The 15,462-nt window shown below is 41.9% G+C and overlaps 1 protein-coding gene across 3 annotated transcripts in view; it reads left to right on the forward strand.

The window, feature by feature from the left end:
- Positions 1-15,462, forward strand: part of VMP1 (vacuole membrane protein 1) — a 159,618-nt gene that overhangs the window by 126,016 nt on the left and 18,140 nt on the right. For all 3 annotated transcript variants that reach the window (XM_087890016.1, XM_087890018.1, XM_087890024.1), the window contains exon 10: positions 4,753-4,814. In XM_087890016.1, coding sequence (XP_087746142.1) covers positions 4,753-4,814 — 62 coding nt within the window. The remainder of the gene's footprint in view (positions 1-4,752; positions 4,815-15,462) is intronic.

The raw sequence follows: 15,462 nt of genomic DNA on the forward strand, positions 1-15,462 counted from the left end.
GGGCGGGGGGTAGACAGACGATAAAGAAATCTCAGCCATTCATTGTCCAAACTTTGGTGGCTGGAAGAATTTGTTTAACCGGCAAGCGGTTGCAGGAAGGTGGGGGGGAAAAAAATGGGCCTGTTAAAAAAAAATAAAATAGAAATGTTTATTTTTAGATTCTGTACACATAGCTCATCGCAGCGTTAATCTCGGAAGACGCGTTTAGCCTGCCTTCTCTTACTATGACTTGTAAGATCAGGGGTAGCCAACTAGGCCAACTCTATGACCTATGGTTGTGATGGCGAACCTGTGGCATGCGTGCTCAAAGTGACACACAGAGCCGTGTCACCCAACACGTGCGGCCTTGCCTGTTTGCCTTCTGGGTTTCTGGTGTGCATGCACGCACGACACTCAGCTGTCCTTTGTGTGCACAGCAGTGACAAAAAGTGGTGTGCGCATGCGTGCTGTCCAGCTGATCGTCAGGCGCAGGCGCGCCAGAACCCGGAAGTTCGGCTTTTCCAGAGCACGATCCCTTGGTGCGCGCAGCAGTGCCAAAAACCAGCCTGTGCATGCGCGCCGGCCAGCTGATCGCTAGAACCCAGAAATTCGGCTTTTATGGAGTGCGGCCCCGACAAGCGTGCACGCATTGGTGCCATAAAGTCCTCCGGGAGTAGGGCGGTATACAAATATGATAGATAGATAGATAGATAGATAGATAGATAGATAGATAGATAGATGATAGATAGATAGATAGATAGATAGATAGATAGATAGATAGATAGATAGATAGATGATGGATGAATAGATAGGTAGATAGATATAGATAGATAGATATGGTAAATGATAGAGAGAGATTAGATAGATAAATAGATGATACAGATAGATAGATGATAGATAGATAGATAGATAGATAGATAGATAGATAGATAGATAGATAGATATGGTAGATGATAGAGAGATTAGATAGATAGACAGACAGACAGACAGAGACAGATAGATATAGATGATTGATAAATGATAGATAGATGATAGATAGATAGATAGATAGATAGATAGATAGATAGATAGATAGATAGATATGGTAGATGATAGAGAGATTAGATAGATAGATAGATAGATAGATAGATAGATAGATAGATAGATAGATAGATAGATAGATGATGGATGAATAGATAGGTAGATAGATAGATATAGATAGATAGATATGGTAAATGATAGAGAGAGATTAGATAGATGAGATAGATAGATAGATAGATAGATAGATAGATAGATAGATGATAGAGAGATTAGATAGATAGATAGATATAGATAGATAGATATGGTAAATGATAGAGAGAGATTAGATAGATGAGATAGATAGATAGATAGATAGATAGATAGATAGATAGATAGATAGATAGATAGATAGATATGGTAGATAGATATGGTAGATGATAGAGAGAGATTAGATAGATAGATAGATAGATAGATAGATAGATAGATAGATAGATAGATAAAATAAAGGTTCGCCATTCAATTCCCAGAATTCCTGAGCCAGCGTAGAAGGTTGCAAAAGGGGATCGATCACCTGACTCCGGGACACTGCAACCGTCATAAATATGAGTCAGTTGGCAAACCTCTGAATTTTGATCACATGACCGGGGGGGGAAATGCCGCAGTGGTCGTAAGTGTGAAAAGCATAAGTCACTTTTTTCAGTGCCGTTGTAACTTTGGTTACCAAACGAACTCTTGTATGTCTAGGACGGCCTGTATTTTTATCATGTTGGGGGGGACACAATGCTTTTTCAGGAAATGAGTTCCCCATTCACTCTGGACTTGATTTTGGGGTGCACTCTAAAAAGCCAAGGGGTTGAAATCCAGCAGGTTCTGACAGATTCTCGAGAACCGGTAGCAGAAATTTTGAGCGGTTCGGAGAACTGGCAAATACCATCTCTGGCTGGCCCCAGAGTGGGGTGGGAATGGAGATTTTGCAATATCCTTCCCCCAGGAGTGGGGAGGGAATGGAGATTTTGCAATGTCCTTCCCCCAGGAGTGGGGAGGGAATGGAGATTTTGCAATATCCTTCTCCCAGGAGTGGGGAGGGAATGGGGATTTTGCAGTATTCTTCCCCCAGGAGTGGGGAGGGAATGGAGATTTTGCAGTATTCTTCCCCCAGGAGTGGGGAGGGAATGGGAATTTTGCAATATCCTTCCCCCAGGACTGGGGAGGGAATGGGGATTTTGCAGTATTCTTCCCCTGCCACACCCACCAAGCCACGCGTACCAAGCTACCCCACGCCCACCAAGCCACGCCCACAGAACCGGTAGTAAAAAAAAATTGGATTTCACCACTGCAAGTGATTGTGACATAAAATAAGAGATTTCATAGTAGCTGCTTTCTGTTTGGCACGAGGAGTGAGGGATTTTGATTTTTGAATTTCCTACAGCTGGCTGAATTCTCTAAGATCCCCTGCTGGGTTAGGAAACAAGGCACGCTTGCGAAGATACAGAGTGTGAACGTTAGGGGTGCCGTACCACAATGTTCTTGAAAAAAAGAGACACACAGTTCCAGACTGGCTGAAAAATGAGAAACGAAGCCTTGGAATTATATGACAAAATACACCATTTAACCAATGTTGAATAGTCTGGGAACGTTCCCTCACTGTACCGCAAGTGGTATACATCACAATCAATTGACAGTTTTAAACAACAACAACTCCAGAACAGCTTGTCTTCCAAGAGTTATCTCAACAAAGCTGAACATTTTTGTCTGCTTATCCTCAGGGAATGCTATATATACCTCACCCTCTCCCCAACCCGGAGCCCTCCAGATACGTCGTACTGCGATTTTGAGAATTCCCCAAAATTGGCAAACTGTTGGCGGAAGTTACAGGCCGGAGGGAAACCAGGTTGGAGACCCCTGGTATTGGAGGAGTGTTATTTCAATTTTTTTTTTTTATTTGATTTATATGCCACCCTTCTCCAGAGACTCAGGGCGGCTTACAATGCGCTAAGCAATAGCCTTCATCCTTTTGTATATTTATACAAGGTCAGCTTATTGCCCCCACAATCCTGGTCCTCATTTTACCTACCTTAGAAAGGATGGAAGGCTGAGTCAACCTTGAGCCTGGTGAGATTTGAACTGGCAGTAATTGCAGGCAGCTGGTGTTAATAACAGTGCTTTAGTCTGCTGCGCCACCAGGGCTCTTTTTTTACAATGCAAGTAATCCTCGATTTATAACAGTTCATTTAGCGACCATTCAAAGTTACGACGAGATTGGACAAAGTCACTTCTGACCGCTTTTCATACTTAACGACCGTTGCAGCATTCCCTTGGTGACGTGATCAAAATTCAGATGCTTGGCACCTGACTCATATTTATGACGGTTGGGAGTGTCCCAGGGGTCATGTGTTCACCTTTTGAGGTGACCTAACAAGCAAAGCCAGATTCACCTAACAACCACGTCCCTAACTTAACTTCTACAGTGATTCACTTAACAACAGTGGCAAGAAAGGTCATAAAATGGGGCAAAACTCTGTTAACAAATGTCTCACTTAGAAACAGAAATTTGGGGCTCCATTGCGGTCGTAAATCAAGGACTACATGTGTTTCAATTTGCTATGTAGGGATTTTCTTGTAACATAGAGCTTAATTTAGAGATAGTTTGGTCTAGTGGTTAAGGTAAGCAAGCTGTGAGTTCATTTCCTGCCTTAGCCATGAAAGCCAGCTGGATGAGTTTGGGCCAAATACCAGGAGACTGTGAGTTATAGTTCTGTTTTAGGCATGAAAACTGGCTGAGTGACTTTGGGCCAATCACCAGGAGACACTGAGTTCTAGTTCTGCCTTAGGCATGAAAACCAGCTGGATGAGTTTGGGCCAATCACCAGGAGACTGTGAGTTCTAGTTCTGCTTTAGGCATGGAAGCCTGCTGAGTGACTTTGGGTCAGTCACCAGGAGACAGTGAGTTCTAGCCCTTTCATGAGTTACGGGCATGAAAGCTGACTCACTCTCAGCCCAACCCACCTCCCAGGTTTGTTGTGGAGAAAACAGGAGGAGGCAGGTGTGTTCGACATGTTCACTGCTGTCTGCTATTGGGTTGCCACTGTGGTCACATGATATTCATTTCCAATGTTCTTTGACAGTTTCACAATCTCTTGATCTTTTGGCATCCACTACCTGCCTGGGAGGGAGGGAGGGAGGGAGGGAGGGAGGGAGGGAGGGAGGGAGGGAGGAAGGAAGGATGATTTCTGATGCTTCCTTCCAGATTCTCACAAGGAAACAATGGGGAAGCCAGCAGGAAATCGGAAATCTTGCCTACCCTTGGTCATTCTTTATTTCTCTGTTTAAATAAGAAAATATTTCTGAAACAATAACCCAGTGGAGTACGCGTTGTCTAGAAAACCTCTATTTCTGTAGAATGTGAAGCCATATTTCTAGATTCCACTTACAGAAGAGTTGGAAAGAACATCAGCTGGCCGGTAGGGCTGCTGCTGGGTGACCTATGAAGGACCATCCAAAATCCAAGACATTGTTGGAGCAGAATCCTTCCTTGGCCTTCCTTGGCTTCCTTTCTCTGCCCAAAGAATAGACTAACCATGATTAGAGCTTAGAAAAAGGATGTGACCAAGAGAGGGAAATTTAAAGAATTGTGGTGTCGTTACGTGAACTTGGGAAAGGAACATCATCAGCACAAGAGCAATCGAAGAACTGAACAGGCACGCTGCATTGTTTCATTTTCCCCCTTTGAGCATTTGTCTGACGGTTGTGTGTCTTTTGTTGTTGTTCCTCCAGAAACTTTTTGTGATCATCACCTTCAGCAGACACATAGTGGAACAGATGGTCTCCTTAATTGGGTGAGTACAACAGATCTAATGTCACTGATGGTTGAAAACAGCTGTAACCTTATAGCTGTGTTCTTCAGTTAACAGTAACAGAGTTGGAAGGGACCTTGGAGGTCATGTAGTCCAACCCCCTGCTCACGCAGGAGACCTATACTAGGGATTCGAACCACCGAACTGCCGACCTTTCTGATCAACAAGCTCAGTGTCTTTAGCCACTGAGCCACCTAGTCAGGCTTCAACCTGGGCAACTTTAAGATGGATGGACTTCCAACTCCCAGAATTCCCCAGCCAGCATTTTTAAAAGCATTTCACAATTTTTTTTTAAATGGCACACTAATAGAGCAACACTCTCTGACTGAAGGTTGCCAGCTGTGATGACCAAGCTATGGGATATGGATTTGGGACAGGAGCTCAAGTGGTTTTGTATTTTTATTGAGCCTCAGTGCAGTTTTAGTTGGTCTTTTATTTGAATGAAGTTATCTCCTTTTTTAAAAAAATGTGTTCACTGCCCAGAGTGTCCTGGATGAATGGATGACCTTATAAGATGGAGAGAGGGAAAGAGATCAGATGGATGAGTGAATGGATGGATGGATGGACAGAGAAGGATGGATGGAGAAAGAGCTCGGATGGATGGATGGATGGATGGATGGATGGATGGATGGATGGATGTAGAGCTAGGATAGGTAGATAGGCAGAAAGGCTGGCAGACTGGATGGATGGAGAAAGAGATGGATGGAGAAGGGGATGGATGGAGAAAGGGATGGATGGATGGAGAGAGGGAGATCAGATGGATGACTGGATGGGTAGATGGACAGAGAAGGATGGATTGATGGTTGATGGATGTAGAGCTAGGATAGGTAGATAGGCAGGCTGGCTTGCAGACTGTATGGATGGATAAAGGGATGGATGGATCGATGGAGATAGAGAGATCAGATGGATGACTGGATGGGTGAATAGACAGAAGGATGGATGGAGAAAGAGCTCGGATGGATGGGTAAATGGATGATGGATGTAGAGCTAGGATAAGTAGATAGGCAGGCAGGCTGGCAGACTGGATGGATGGATAAATGGATGGAAGGATGGATGGATGGATGGATAAAAGGATGGATGGATGGATATAGAGAAAGAGATATCAGATGGATGGGTGGATGGACAAAGAAGGATGGATGGATGGATAAAGGGATGGGTGGATGGATAAAAGGATGGATGGATGGATGGAGATAGAGAAAGATATCAGATGGATGGGTGGATGGACAAAGAAGGATGGATGGAGAGACAGATGGATGGATGGATGGATGGATAAAACAAGCTTGAGTACGAAAGCTCTACAGTATCCCACATTCTATTTTTGCACCCCAGATCCTTCCCCCAATTGCTAAAAATTACAATTTCTCAGAAAACTAACTCCAACTTAGATAAAACTTTTTTAAAAAAAAAAAATCTTGAATCTCTCCCCTGAACTTGAAAATTGGGTGGGGGTGGGGGTGGGGGGAGGATGTTGCGCAGGGGAATCCGAAACTCCTCACTCTGTTGGTGCAGGCCTTTGCTTTTCCTGAATTCAGTCCACGGTATTCTTTTTTTTTTTTTTTTAAGAGGTGTAAAGCGTAGCCCATGGCCGTTGGAAGGCGGCTTCATCCCGATTAGGGGGTCAGTGTTTAAAAAAAAAAATAGCAGGGAGACTTCACAGCAGCAAAGTCAGTCCGAGGGCCATTCGCTGCTAATTTCAGTGGGATTTCCTGTTTTCCAATAAGTCACTCGAATTCAGTTTGTCCCTACAGGATGCTTGTCACGGCTGCTACCCCTTGAACTCTGCTAGAATTGGCTCAGCTGCGTGGTTTGGAGGCTTCAGTGAATCAGTGATTGAATACCGGTTAGGCAGGATCATATGGCTGAAATATAGAAAAAAAAGGGGGGGTTAAACGCGACTTTTTATATGGAATATTATGGGTAATGTCAAAAGAACTGTGCTCAGGAAAAGGGCTGTGCATACAGAGAGGGGAACATATTAGTAACTTGCTGTTTCATTAACAAAACCTGCTCAGTTATTCATGATTTGAATGTTCACATTGAAATATATATATATATATATATATATTTTCCCTTTGCTGCCCTAACAAGAATATCCATCTGTGCTAGGAAGTGAATCAGGCTTGAATTTATTGCTCTTTTCGGCAGGAAATGGAGCAAAGCTGTAGATAACACGAATGCAATTATTGTTTTTAAAACCTCTCTGAGCTGTCCTGTTGTTAAATGAAACAATGGCATCATTTTAAAATGTGTACGTCTATAAATGTTTTTGACCCTGGAGCAGCTGGGTGTGCTCTTAAATTAAACCATAAAGTACTCCTGAATGAATAATAACATGACACTCTGTCTGAAGCGTGTGTGTATTTTTAAAAAAAACATAATAGAAATTATCCTTACAGTCTTTGTTGTTTTCTGGCACAATTATCTTGGACCTGGTTCTTCAGAGTTCAGAGGAAGGTTGAAAGCCATGTCCATTAACTGTTTGCCTTGATTATGTGTCCGCATGTGTTTTTGGGTGTGGATGTATGGATGGTGTGTTTATAATCTTATTTCACCCATTTTTTAAAAAAAACTTTAAAAGGGAGTGGGCACTTAGAATAGAATAGAATAACAGAGTTGGAAGGGACCTTGGAGGTCTTCTAGTCCAACCCCCTGCTTAGGCAGGAAACCCTACACCATTTCAGACAAATGGTTATCCAACATTTTCTTAAAAACTTCCAGTGTTGGAGCATTTGCAACTTCTGGTGGCAAGTTGTTCCACTGATTAATTGTTCTCACTGTCAGGAAATTTCTCCTTAGTTCTAGGTTGCTTCTCTCCTTGATTAGTTTCCTCCCATTGCTTCTTCTCCTGCCTTCAGGTGCTTTGGAGAATAGTTTGACTCCCTCTTCTTTGTGGCAGCCCCTGAGATTTTGGAAGACTGCTATCATGTCTCCCCTAGTCCTTCTTTTCATCAAACTAGACATACCCAGTTCCTGCAATCGTTCTTCGTATGTTTTAGCCTCCAGTCCCCTAATCATCTTTGTTGCTCTTCTCTGCACTCTTTCTAGAGTCTCAACATCTTTTTTACATCGTGGCGATCAAAACTGAATGCAGTATTCCAGGTGTGGCCTTACCAAGATATATTTAAACAATTTATACATAAATGATAAATACTGCATCCAGTTTTGGTCACCACATCGCAAAAAAAGATGTTGAGACTTTGGAAAAAGTGCAAAGAAGAACAACTAAGATGATTAAGGGCCCGGAGACAAAAACATATGAAGAATAGGATTTGGGTATGGCCAGTTTAGAGAAAAGAAAGATGGGGGATGGGACAGGACATGATAGTGGTATTCCAGTATTCCACAAAGAAGAAGGGGTTAAATTATTTTCCAAAGCACCAGAGGGCAGGACAAGAAACAATGGTTGGAAACTAATCAAGGAGAGAAGCAACATGGAATGAAGGAGAAACTTCCTAACAGTGAGAACAATTAACCAGTGGAACAGCTTGCCACCAGAAGTTGTGGGTTCTTCATCACTGTAAGTTTTTAAGAAGAGACTGGACAGCCACTTGTCTGGAATGGTAGGGTGTCCTGCTTGAACAGGGGCTGGACTAGAAGACCTCCAAGGTCCCTTCCAGCTCTATTCTGATTAATTGATATTAACATTCAAATTCCTAAGGAAGGAACCAGTATATAATGGGATGGAATCTTCTCTATGGCTGTCTCTCGCTGTATCTCTTGCTCTCTCTTTACGTCTCTATGTCTGCCTGTCTTCTCACTGCAATTCCACAGAGCTTAATTCAATTTCTCTTTGCTCCAGGAGACTAACCTAAATTCCCACACTGGGCCTTTTGATTGTTGGTAGTTCCTTGATTTATAGGGTAAGCAACTTCTAACCCCTTCCTTCTGGCACTGATGACATTACATAGTTGGGTCATGAAAGGTCTGCAGGAAAAATCTGCAAGACTTTTAGCTCTACAATTTGGGATGAACACCTTTTGAATGGTGTGCGAGTAGGAATGGATTTCCAGATTGCAGACTACAGGAACCAGGAGCACTACTCCAGTGACCCCCGAGGACACAGATAAACCTCCAAGTGCTTCAAGGACCCTCTAAAAGGATGCAGATGACCAAGCTGTCTGCGAGGAGTATAAATCCTTCCATTCCCTACCATCCAATCAGAGCTGAAGAAGCTTCTTGGATGAGAAGCGAAACGTCTTCAAAGAAAAACCAGACAGTCCAGTTGCCTCTTGAAAAAAGCACCTTTGGCACAACCATGACATGGATGACTGAGAATTTCTATAGACTTTTAGCTATACAATTTGGAATGAACACCCTTTGAATGTGTGGGAGTAGGAATGTATTTCCAGAGGAAAAATTGCAGACTACAGGAACCAAGAACGCCACTCAGGTGACCTCCAAGGACACAGATAAACCTCCAAGTGCTGCAACGACCCTCTAAAATTGTGATGGCGAACCTATGGCATGCGTGGCACATGGGGCACGCAGTGCGCTCTCTGTGGGCACGCGAGCCGTCACCCCAGTTCAGCTTTGCCGTGCATGCGTGCGCGCCTCCCGTCAGCCAGCTGGTCGTCGGATCTCTGCCGCGCAGGGGGGCGGGACACATGCGCTGGGGCCACACACGCATTGCATTTGGGGGTTCAGGGACGCCTGCGGGCATTCACACACGTACATGTGCGCTTTGGGCACTCAGTCCAGAAAAGGTTAGCCATCCCTGCTCTAAAAGGATGCAAATGACCAGCTGTCTGCAAGGGATATAAATCCTTCCATTCCTCCACCCTCCAGTCAGAGCTGAAGAAGCTTCTTGGATGAGAAGCGAAACGTCTTCAAAGAAAAACTAGAAAGCACCTTGAAAAAGCACCTTTGGGACAACCATGACCTGGATGGCTGAGAATCTCTACAGACGTCTGCAAGAAAACCACCAAGATCAGAGAGCACCAAGAACTCCACACTTCTCTAATGTCAAGAAAAACTTCGTCACATACACCAAACCACGGTCACCATTCTTGCTTGCCTTCCTACCTGAGGTGTTGGGATTTCAAAGCCAACTTTAGAACTTAGCCCACCAACTAACTGCAGCGTTCTCAATGGCGGTGGGGTATTTTTTTTTTCCTCTGCTGTTTCTTGTTTTTGTTCAATGTATAGCCTGATGGAATTAATATCCATGATTTATACTCTTGGTATTTTCTAAGGCGGGAAATTTGTCTGAAGGATTCTTTGGGGATTTGAAATGTCTGGAAGTCGTTGCTCTTGAAGTATGTAAACGTGACATGGGAAGACACTTTCTACAAAAGAGCTGAGTTATCTAAATAACATTCTTGAAAGATTCAGTGCTGGAATAAATCTGCGGCTTGCTTATTTCTTTTTCTTTTTCTTTTTTTTTCCTCCCCCTGAAATCATCTCCGGAACTTTGGAATTAAACTTTGGTTGTTGTTGTTTCTTCCTTCTGCCAAATTAAATCAGCGCTCATTGATTAGATCTCGGTGCCAATGGCTCGCGTGGGCTGCTGCTCCTGTTGCAACATCAAATATTCTGCTGAGCGCGAGAGATTTTTCAAGCACGCAGACCTGGGGATGGAAAGCCAAGTAGCGTTTTCTCTCACAATTACTCATCGGCATTTGAACGGGGCTGTTAAGCATCTTTGCAAGAAAAGTGGGGGGGGAAAGAGTCTGCCGGATTCAGAAGTTTGTCAAACTCTTGATGTCAGACTTCAAAAATGTTCTCGGGAGGGAAGATTCTTGGAAAAATCCTCCTGTCTTTTTGACTTTTAATAATCAGAATTTCCTTTCTCTGCCCCTTCCCTCCCCCCCTCCAATCTCTAACACTATCTCATCCATTTCTCTCTGGAGCAGCCTAGAAAAAAAAACCATGTGTAACCATTACTAGAATCGCAGGAATTCCATCAGAATCAAAATGGCTTAAAACATAAACACTTTTCAGCAAAACCCTAATGTTACTGTAGAAATGCCATTAATTTCAATTAATAATAAAGGTAGGCTGAGCAGAATAGAATAGAATAGAATAGAATAGAATAGAATAGAATAGAATAGAATAGAATAGAATAGAATTCTTTATTGGCCAAGTGTGATTGGACACACAAGGAATTTGTCTTGCTCTCAATGTACATAAAAAGAAAAGATACGTTTGTCAAGACTCATAAGGTACAACACTTAATAATAGTCATAGGGTACAAAGAAGCAAGCAAATCATACTGAGAAACAATCAATAGAAATCGTGCTATGTAAATATGCTATGTATAATTAAGCATTTTAAATTTTCACTCTTCTCTCACACCTGGAAAGGATCTAAATTTAATTTAATTTAAGAGATCCAAGTACAAAGCCTGGAATTTATATATTAATTCAGTTTGTTGGCTTCTTTGTATGCTACCTTGATTGTTTTTATAAATCACTTATTTTTTTGCAGGATCCAATCTGGGTCAGTCACCGGAACCAGAGCCAGATTGGATCCTGCAACATTATCCTGGGACATATATATTCACCTTCATCTGTAACTTATTTTTATTTTTACAAATAAGTTTTACAAATAACATTACGAATTAAATCTATTTATTTAATTTATTTATCAATTCAGGTCAAATTGTATCAAGGCTGTTACAGTTACCGCAACGGAGAAAGCATTTATTTTTCCAGGTTTTGTTTGTTTATTGTAGCATGAATAGAAAAGTAAAACCATATTGACCCTGAGCAAAATAATTTATTAGAAGTCACCTTCTCCTTTAATTTAAGATGATTTATCCATTATTATAGACCTTGAGCTGGCCTAATAAAAGCATCTCCCTTTCACCAAGTCTGGAACCTCAATTTTTAAAAAAAATCTTAAAATCAGTCCACCAGCTAAATTAGAACACCTACAAAAATTACTCCTTTTGCACGACATTGCATGAAACAGAAGAAAATCAGAAATAATGAGTACTAACTTGCAACTATCTTCACAAGCTGTCCCGAGTCACCGTGGGTGAGTTGGGCAGTTAGATAAATTTTCTTAAATAAATGAATACATGTAGATTTAATTTAAATATAAGGAAATACTTAAATATAGGGGGGGGGGAACCCTGAGTGTAAGATTCACACAACAGTGGAATAATTTACCTACCACAGTTGGTAATCTCAGGTTTTTAAGAAGGGACTTCCTAACCATATCTCAGTGATGATTTTCCCATACATAGCAGAGAATTAGACAAAGTGATACGGTGTTAGGAAATTACGGTGTCTTCCAGCTTCTCAATTTTGGTAGACCTTCTACTCCTGTCTTATGAGCTGAAGACCTGGGCTCTTCCTTTCTTCAGGTGGGAAAATCCAAAAACGTGTCTAAATGCTACCGATTTTCACACAGACAGCAAGATCTTGCTCCTCCTGTGTCAAATTTTTGTTAAGATGTCATGGGAAGCAGCTGAGGGTATCCAGCTAAAAGAAGAAACAGTCATTTTTGAAGTTGTATTACGCCAAAGTAGACCTTTGTTTGGTTTCAGAAGGTGGATTTCTCCAGCCTGACCTGGAGAAGCTGAGATGTGAACTACAGCCTTTGCGGGTGAAGTTATGCTCCATCTCCAAAAAAAACAAAAAAAACAATTAAGTTTCTGGTCCTCATGATCCTATACATATAGAACCCATGGGCCCATCTACCATTTCCTTACCTGGAAATGCTGCAGCCTGGACCTTAAGAGTTTCTTCTGTAATGGAAAGAGAATCCCAACATTTTTTTCGGTGAACGCTTCTGACAGCCCTCGCTTCTCCAGAAGTCTGCCCGAATGCCGGAGAGGAAACTGAGATTAGAGAAATTCTTTTGTCTACTTTTAGAATTGATTTAGGGTTCCCAGACCACAAAGGATAGATCCTAATGTACCCTGCAGGCTTCTTTCGGGAAAATGGCTTTTCCAGATTTGGGATTTTCGCTTTCATGACCTTTCCAGATGTTAGAATTAGGCAAGCTGCATTTGCAAAAAAGCAAATGTACAAATCCCCTGTGTATTTTATTTCCTTGGCCAGACATAAAAATGTACTTCACTGCGCTCCCGTGCTGTTATTTTCTTTTGAAATACAAATTTTGAGTGTTTTCAGTACCAGCCATTCAAAATTAAAGATCACACAATAGTGAAGATTTGAATGCACTTTAGCTGCCACCCCAAACCTTGATTAACTCAAAACCTAGGAGATTCTCTCGCAAAATTTTACTGAATGGCATGATTTTTGTTCAAACGTTGCTGTTTTTTTAAAGCTAAGCTGGTATAATCAAGAATGCCTTTAAATTATACTGAATGGAGTGTTGGTTGGTTTTTAAAGTCAAGATAAGATCAACAAATATTCCTTTTTTGAACATTTTTTAATTTTTTTTTCAAGACAAGGTTAAAATACAAAATACAAAACTCCCCAAAAACAAAAAAATCCAAAAACCGCAAAAACAATCAGCATTAAAAAGGTACATAAAAAACACATTACACACATATTACCCCCTCTAATTGATTGCTGATTAATACATTACTACAACATTAGTTCCCACCCCTTGCAAAATGGGCCCTCTGAAAAAATTTTAAACTACTAAATCTATTTGCAAATTGTTGACCTCCCTTCTATATATACACCGTAATATTAGTGACAAATTTGTTAACAGGAAGAACAATAATAGTAAAACAAAACAAAATTGATATTTCAAAACTCTCTGTTAACAAACTGTTATCATAATCCAGTCGTAGAAAGTTTAATTATATTATTTTGGCTTTTTAAAAAAACTGAAGAAAAAAAATGTGCCATTCAGTACGATTTTAAGAAATCCTTCTTTTCTACCCTGGTACTTTTTTTCTCTCTGCTGCCCTGTAATTAATGTGCTTCCAATACTTAATTATTTAAAATGAAAATATTCCCTCTACAACCTTTTGAAATTTGTACTTGGAAGATCCTACTTTGACCAAGTATAACGTGATCTTAGGGAGAAGAGCAATATCTGAGAAAGGAGATTCACACTGAATTGACTTTAAAAGAAAGTTTGAAAATATAGAGGTAGTCCTCGACTTAGGACCACAATTGAGCCCAGAATTTCTGTTGTTAGGTGAAACATTTGTTAAGTGAGTTGTGCCCCATATTACGACCTTTCTTGCCCGAATTGTTAAGTGAATCACTGTAATTGATAAGTTAGTAACCGGGTTGTTAAGTGAATCTGGCTTCCCCACTGACTTTGCTTTTCCAAAGGTTGCAAAAGGTGGATCACAGGACCTTGGGACACAGCAACGGACATAAGTATGAACCAGTTGCCAAGCATCTGGATTTTGATCACATGATCATGGGGCTGCTACAAAGGTGGTAACTGTGAAAAATGGTCATAAGTCACTTTTTTCAGTGCCGTTGTAACTTTGAACGGTCACTAAATGAACGGTTGTAAGTTGAGGACTATCTGTATAGTGTGGTTGGGCTCATGTAGGCAACAGATTTAAAGCACAGATAGTCCTTGATTTACGACCACAATTGAGCCCAAAATTTCCGTTGCTAAGCAAGATGGTTAAGTGAGTTTTGCCCCATGTTACGACTTCCTTCCCCTCGTTGTTAAGAGAATCACTTACAGTTTATAACACGGTTGTAAAATGAGTCTGGCTTCCCCATTGACTTCGCTTGACAAAAGATAGTAAAAGATGATCACGTGACTCCTGGACACTGCAACCGTCATAAACATGAGTCAGTTGCCAAGCATCTGAATGTGAATCATATGACCGTGGGGCATGCTGCAACGGTCGTAAGTGTGAAAAAATGGTCATAAGTCTCTTTTTCAGTGCCGTTGTAACTTTGAGCTCACCACAACTTACATCTTTTCGGAAAATTTTGTTGGTTGGTAAAGGTGCTACTACCACATTCCTCCAGATCTGAAGGTTGAAACAGGGAGAGAGTTAACTGGATTGGTCTTACTTTACAGTTAGTATAACAAAAAATATCCTCTAAAGCAGGGGTCTCCAACTGTTGTGGCCCACCAGCGGCCAGCGAATCTGGCAGCAGATTCGGACAGTGAGGCGGTTGGGGAGGAACATAGGCCAGTCCTGGAGTCTGGGGAAGGCTCTGATGAGGGCTCTGCGTCAGAGGCAGAGAGAGGGCCAGGGCCATATGGCAGTTATCAGCTGCCTTCGGAGTCAGACATCAGTGAGGCAGACGAACAGCTGGAGCCTGTTCCCAGTATGCGCATGCACAGAACTGCCAGACGAAGGGAACAGCTAAAGAACGAGGGTCGACTTGGGAGTAAGGCCACAGGTGGACAGTGAACAGCCTCTCCCAGAGGGAATAAAAGAGGAGCGAAAGGGAAGGGGAGTTTGCAGGAGACAATTAGTTCATTCCTGCATTCTTACCAAGTATTGCCTCATCTGAAAGATATCAGCCTAGCCACTCTCCAAGCCTGATAAAGGTCGGTAATTGTGAACTATCTTGAAAGACTGTGGGAGAGGAAAGACTTTGCTGGAGAGGAATTCACTGTACATTAAATAAAAGGGGTTTATCGGGATGAGGACTCCGCTTCGTGTTGCTGGGGAAGCCTAGGTCAACGCCAACCTTGGCAACTTTTCGACTTGCGGACTTCAACTCCCAGAATTCCTCAGCCAGCGCATGCGCTGGCTGAGGAATTCTAGGAGTTGAAG

This window comes from Pantherophis guttatus, chromosome 1 (genome assembly GCF_059756535.1).
Source record: "Pantherophis guttatus breed Tessera chromosome 1, ASM5975653v1, whole genome shotgun sequence".
Lineage (NCBI taxonomy): Eukaryota > Metazoa > Chordata > Lepidosauria > Squamata > Colubridae > Pantherophis > Pantherophis guttatus.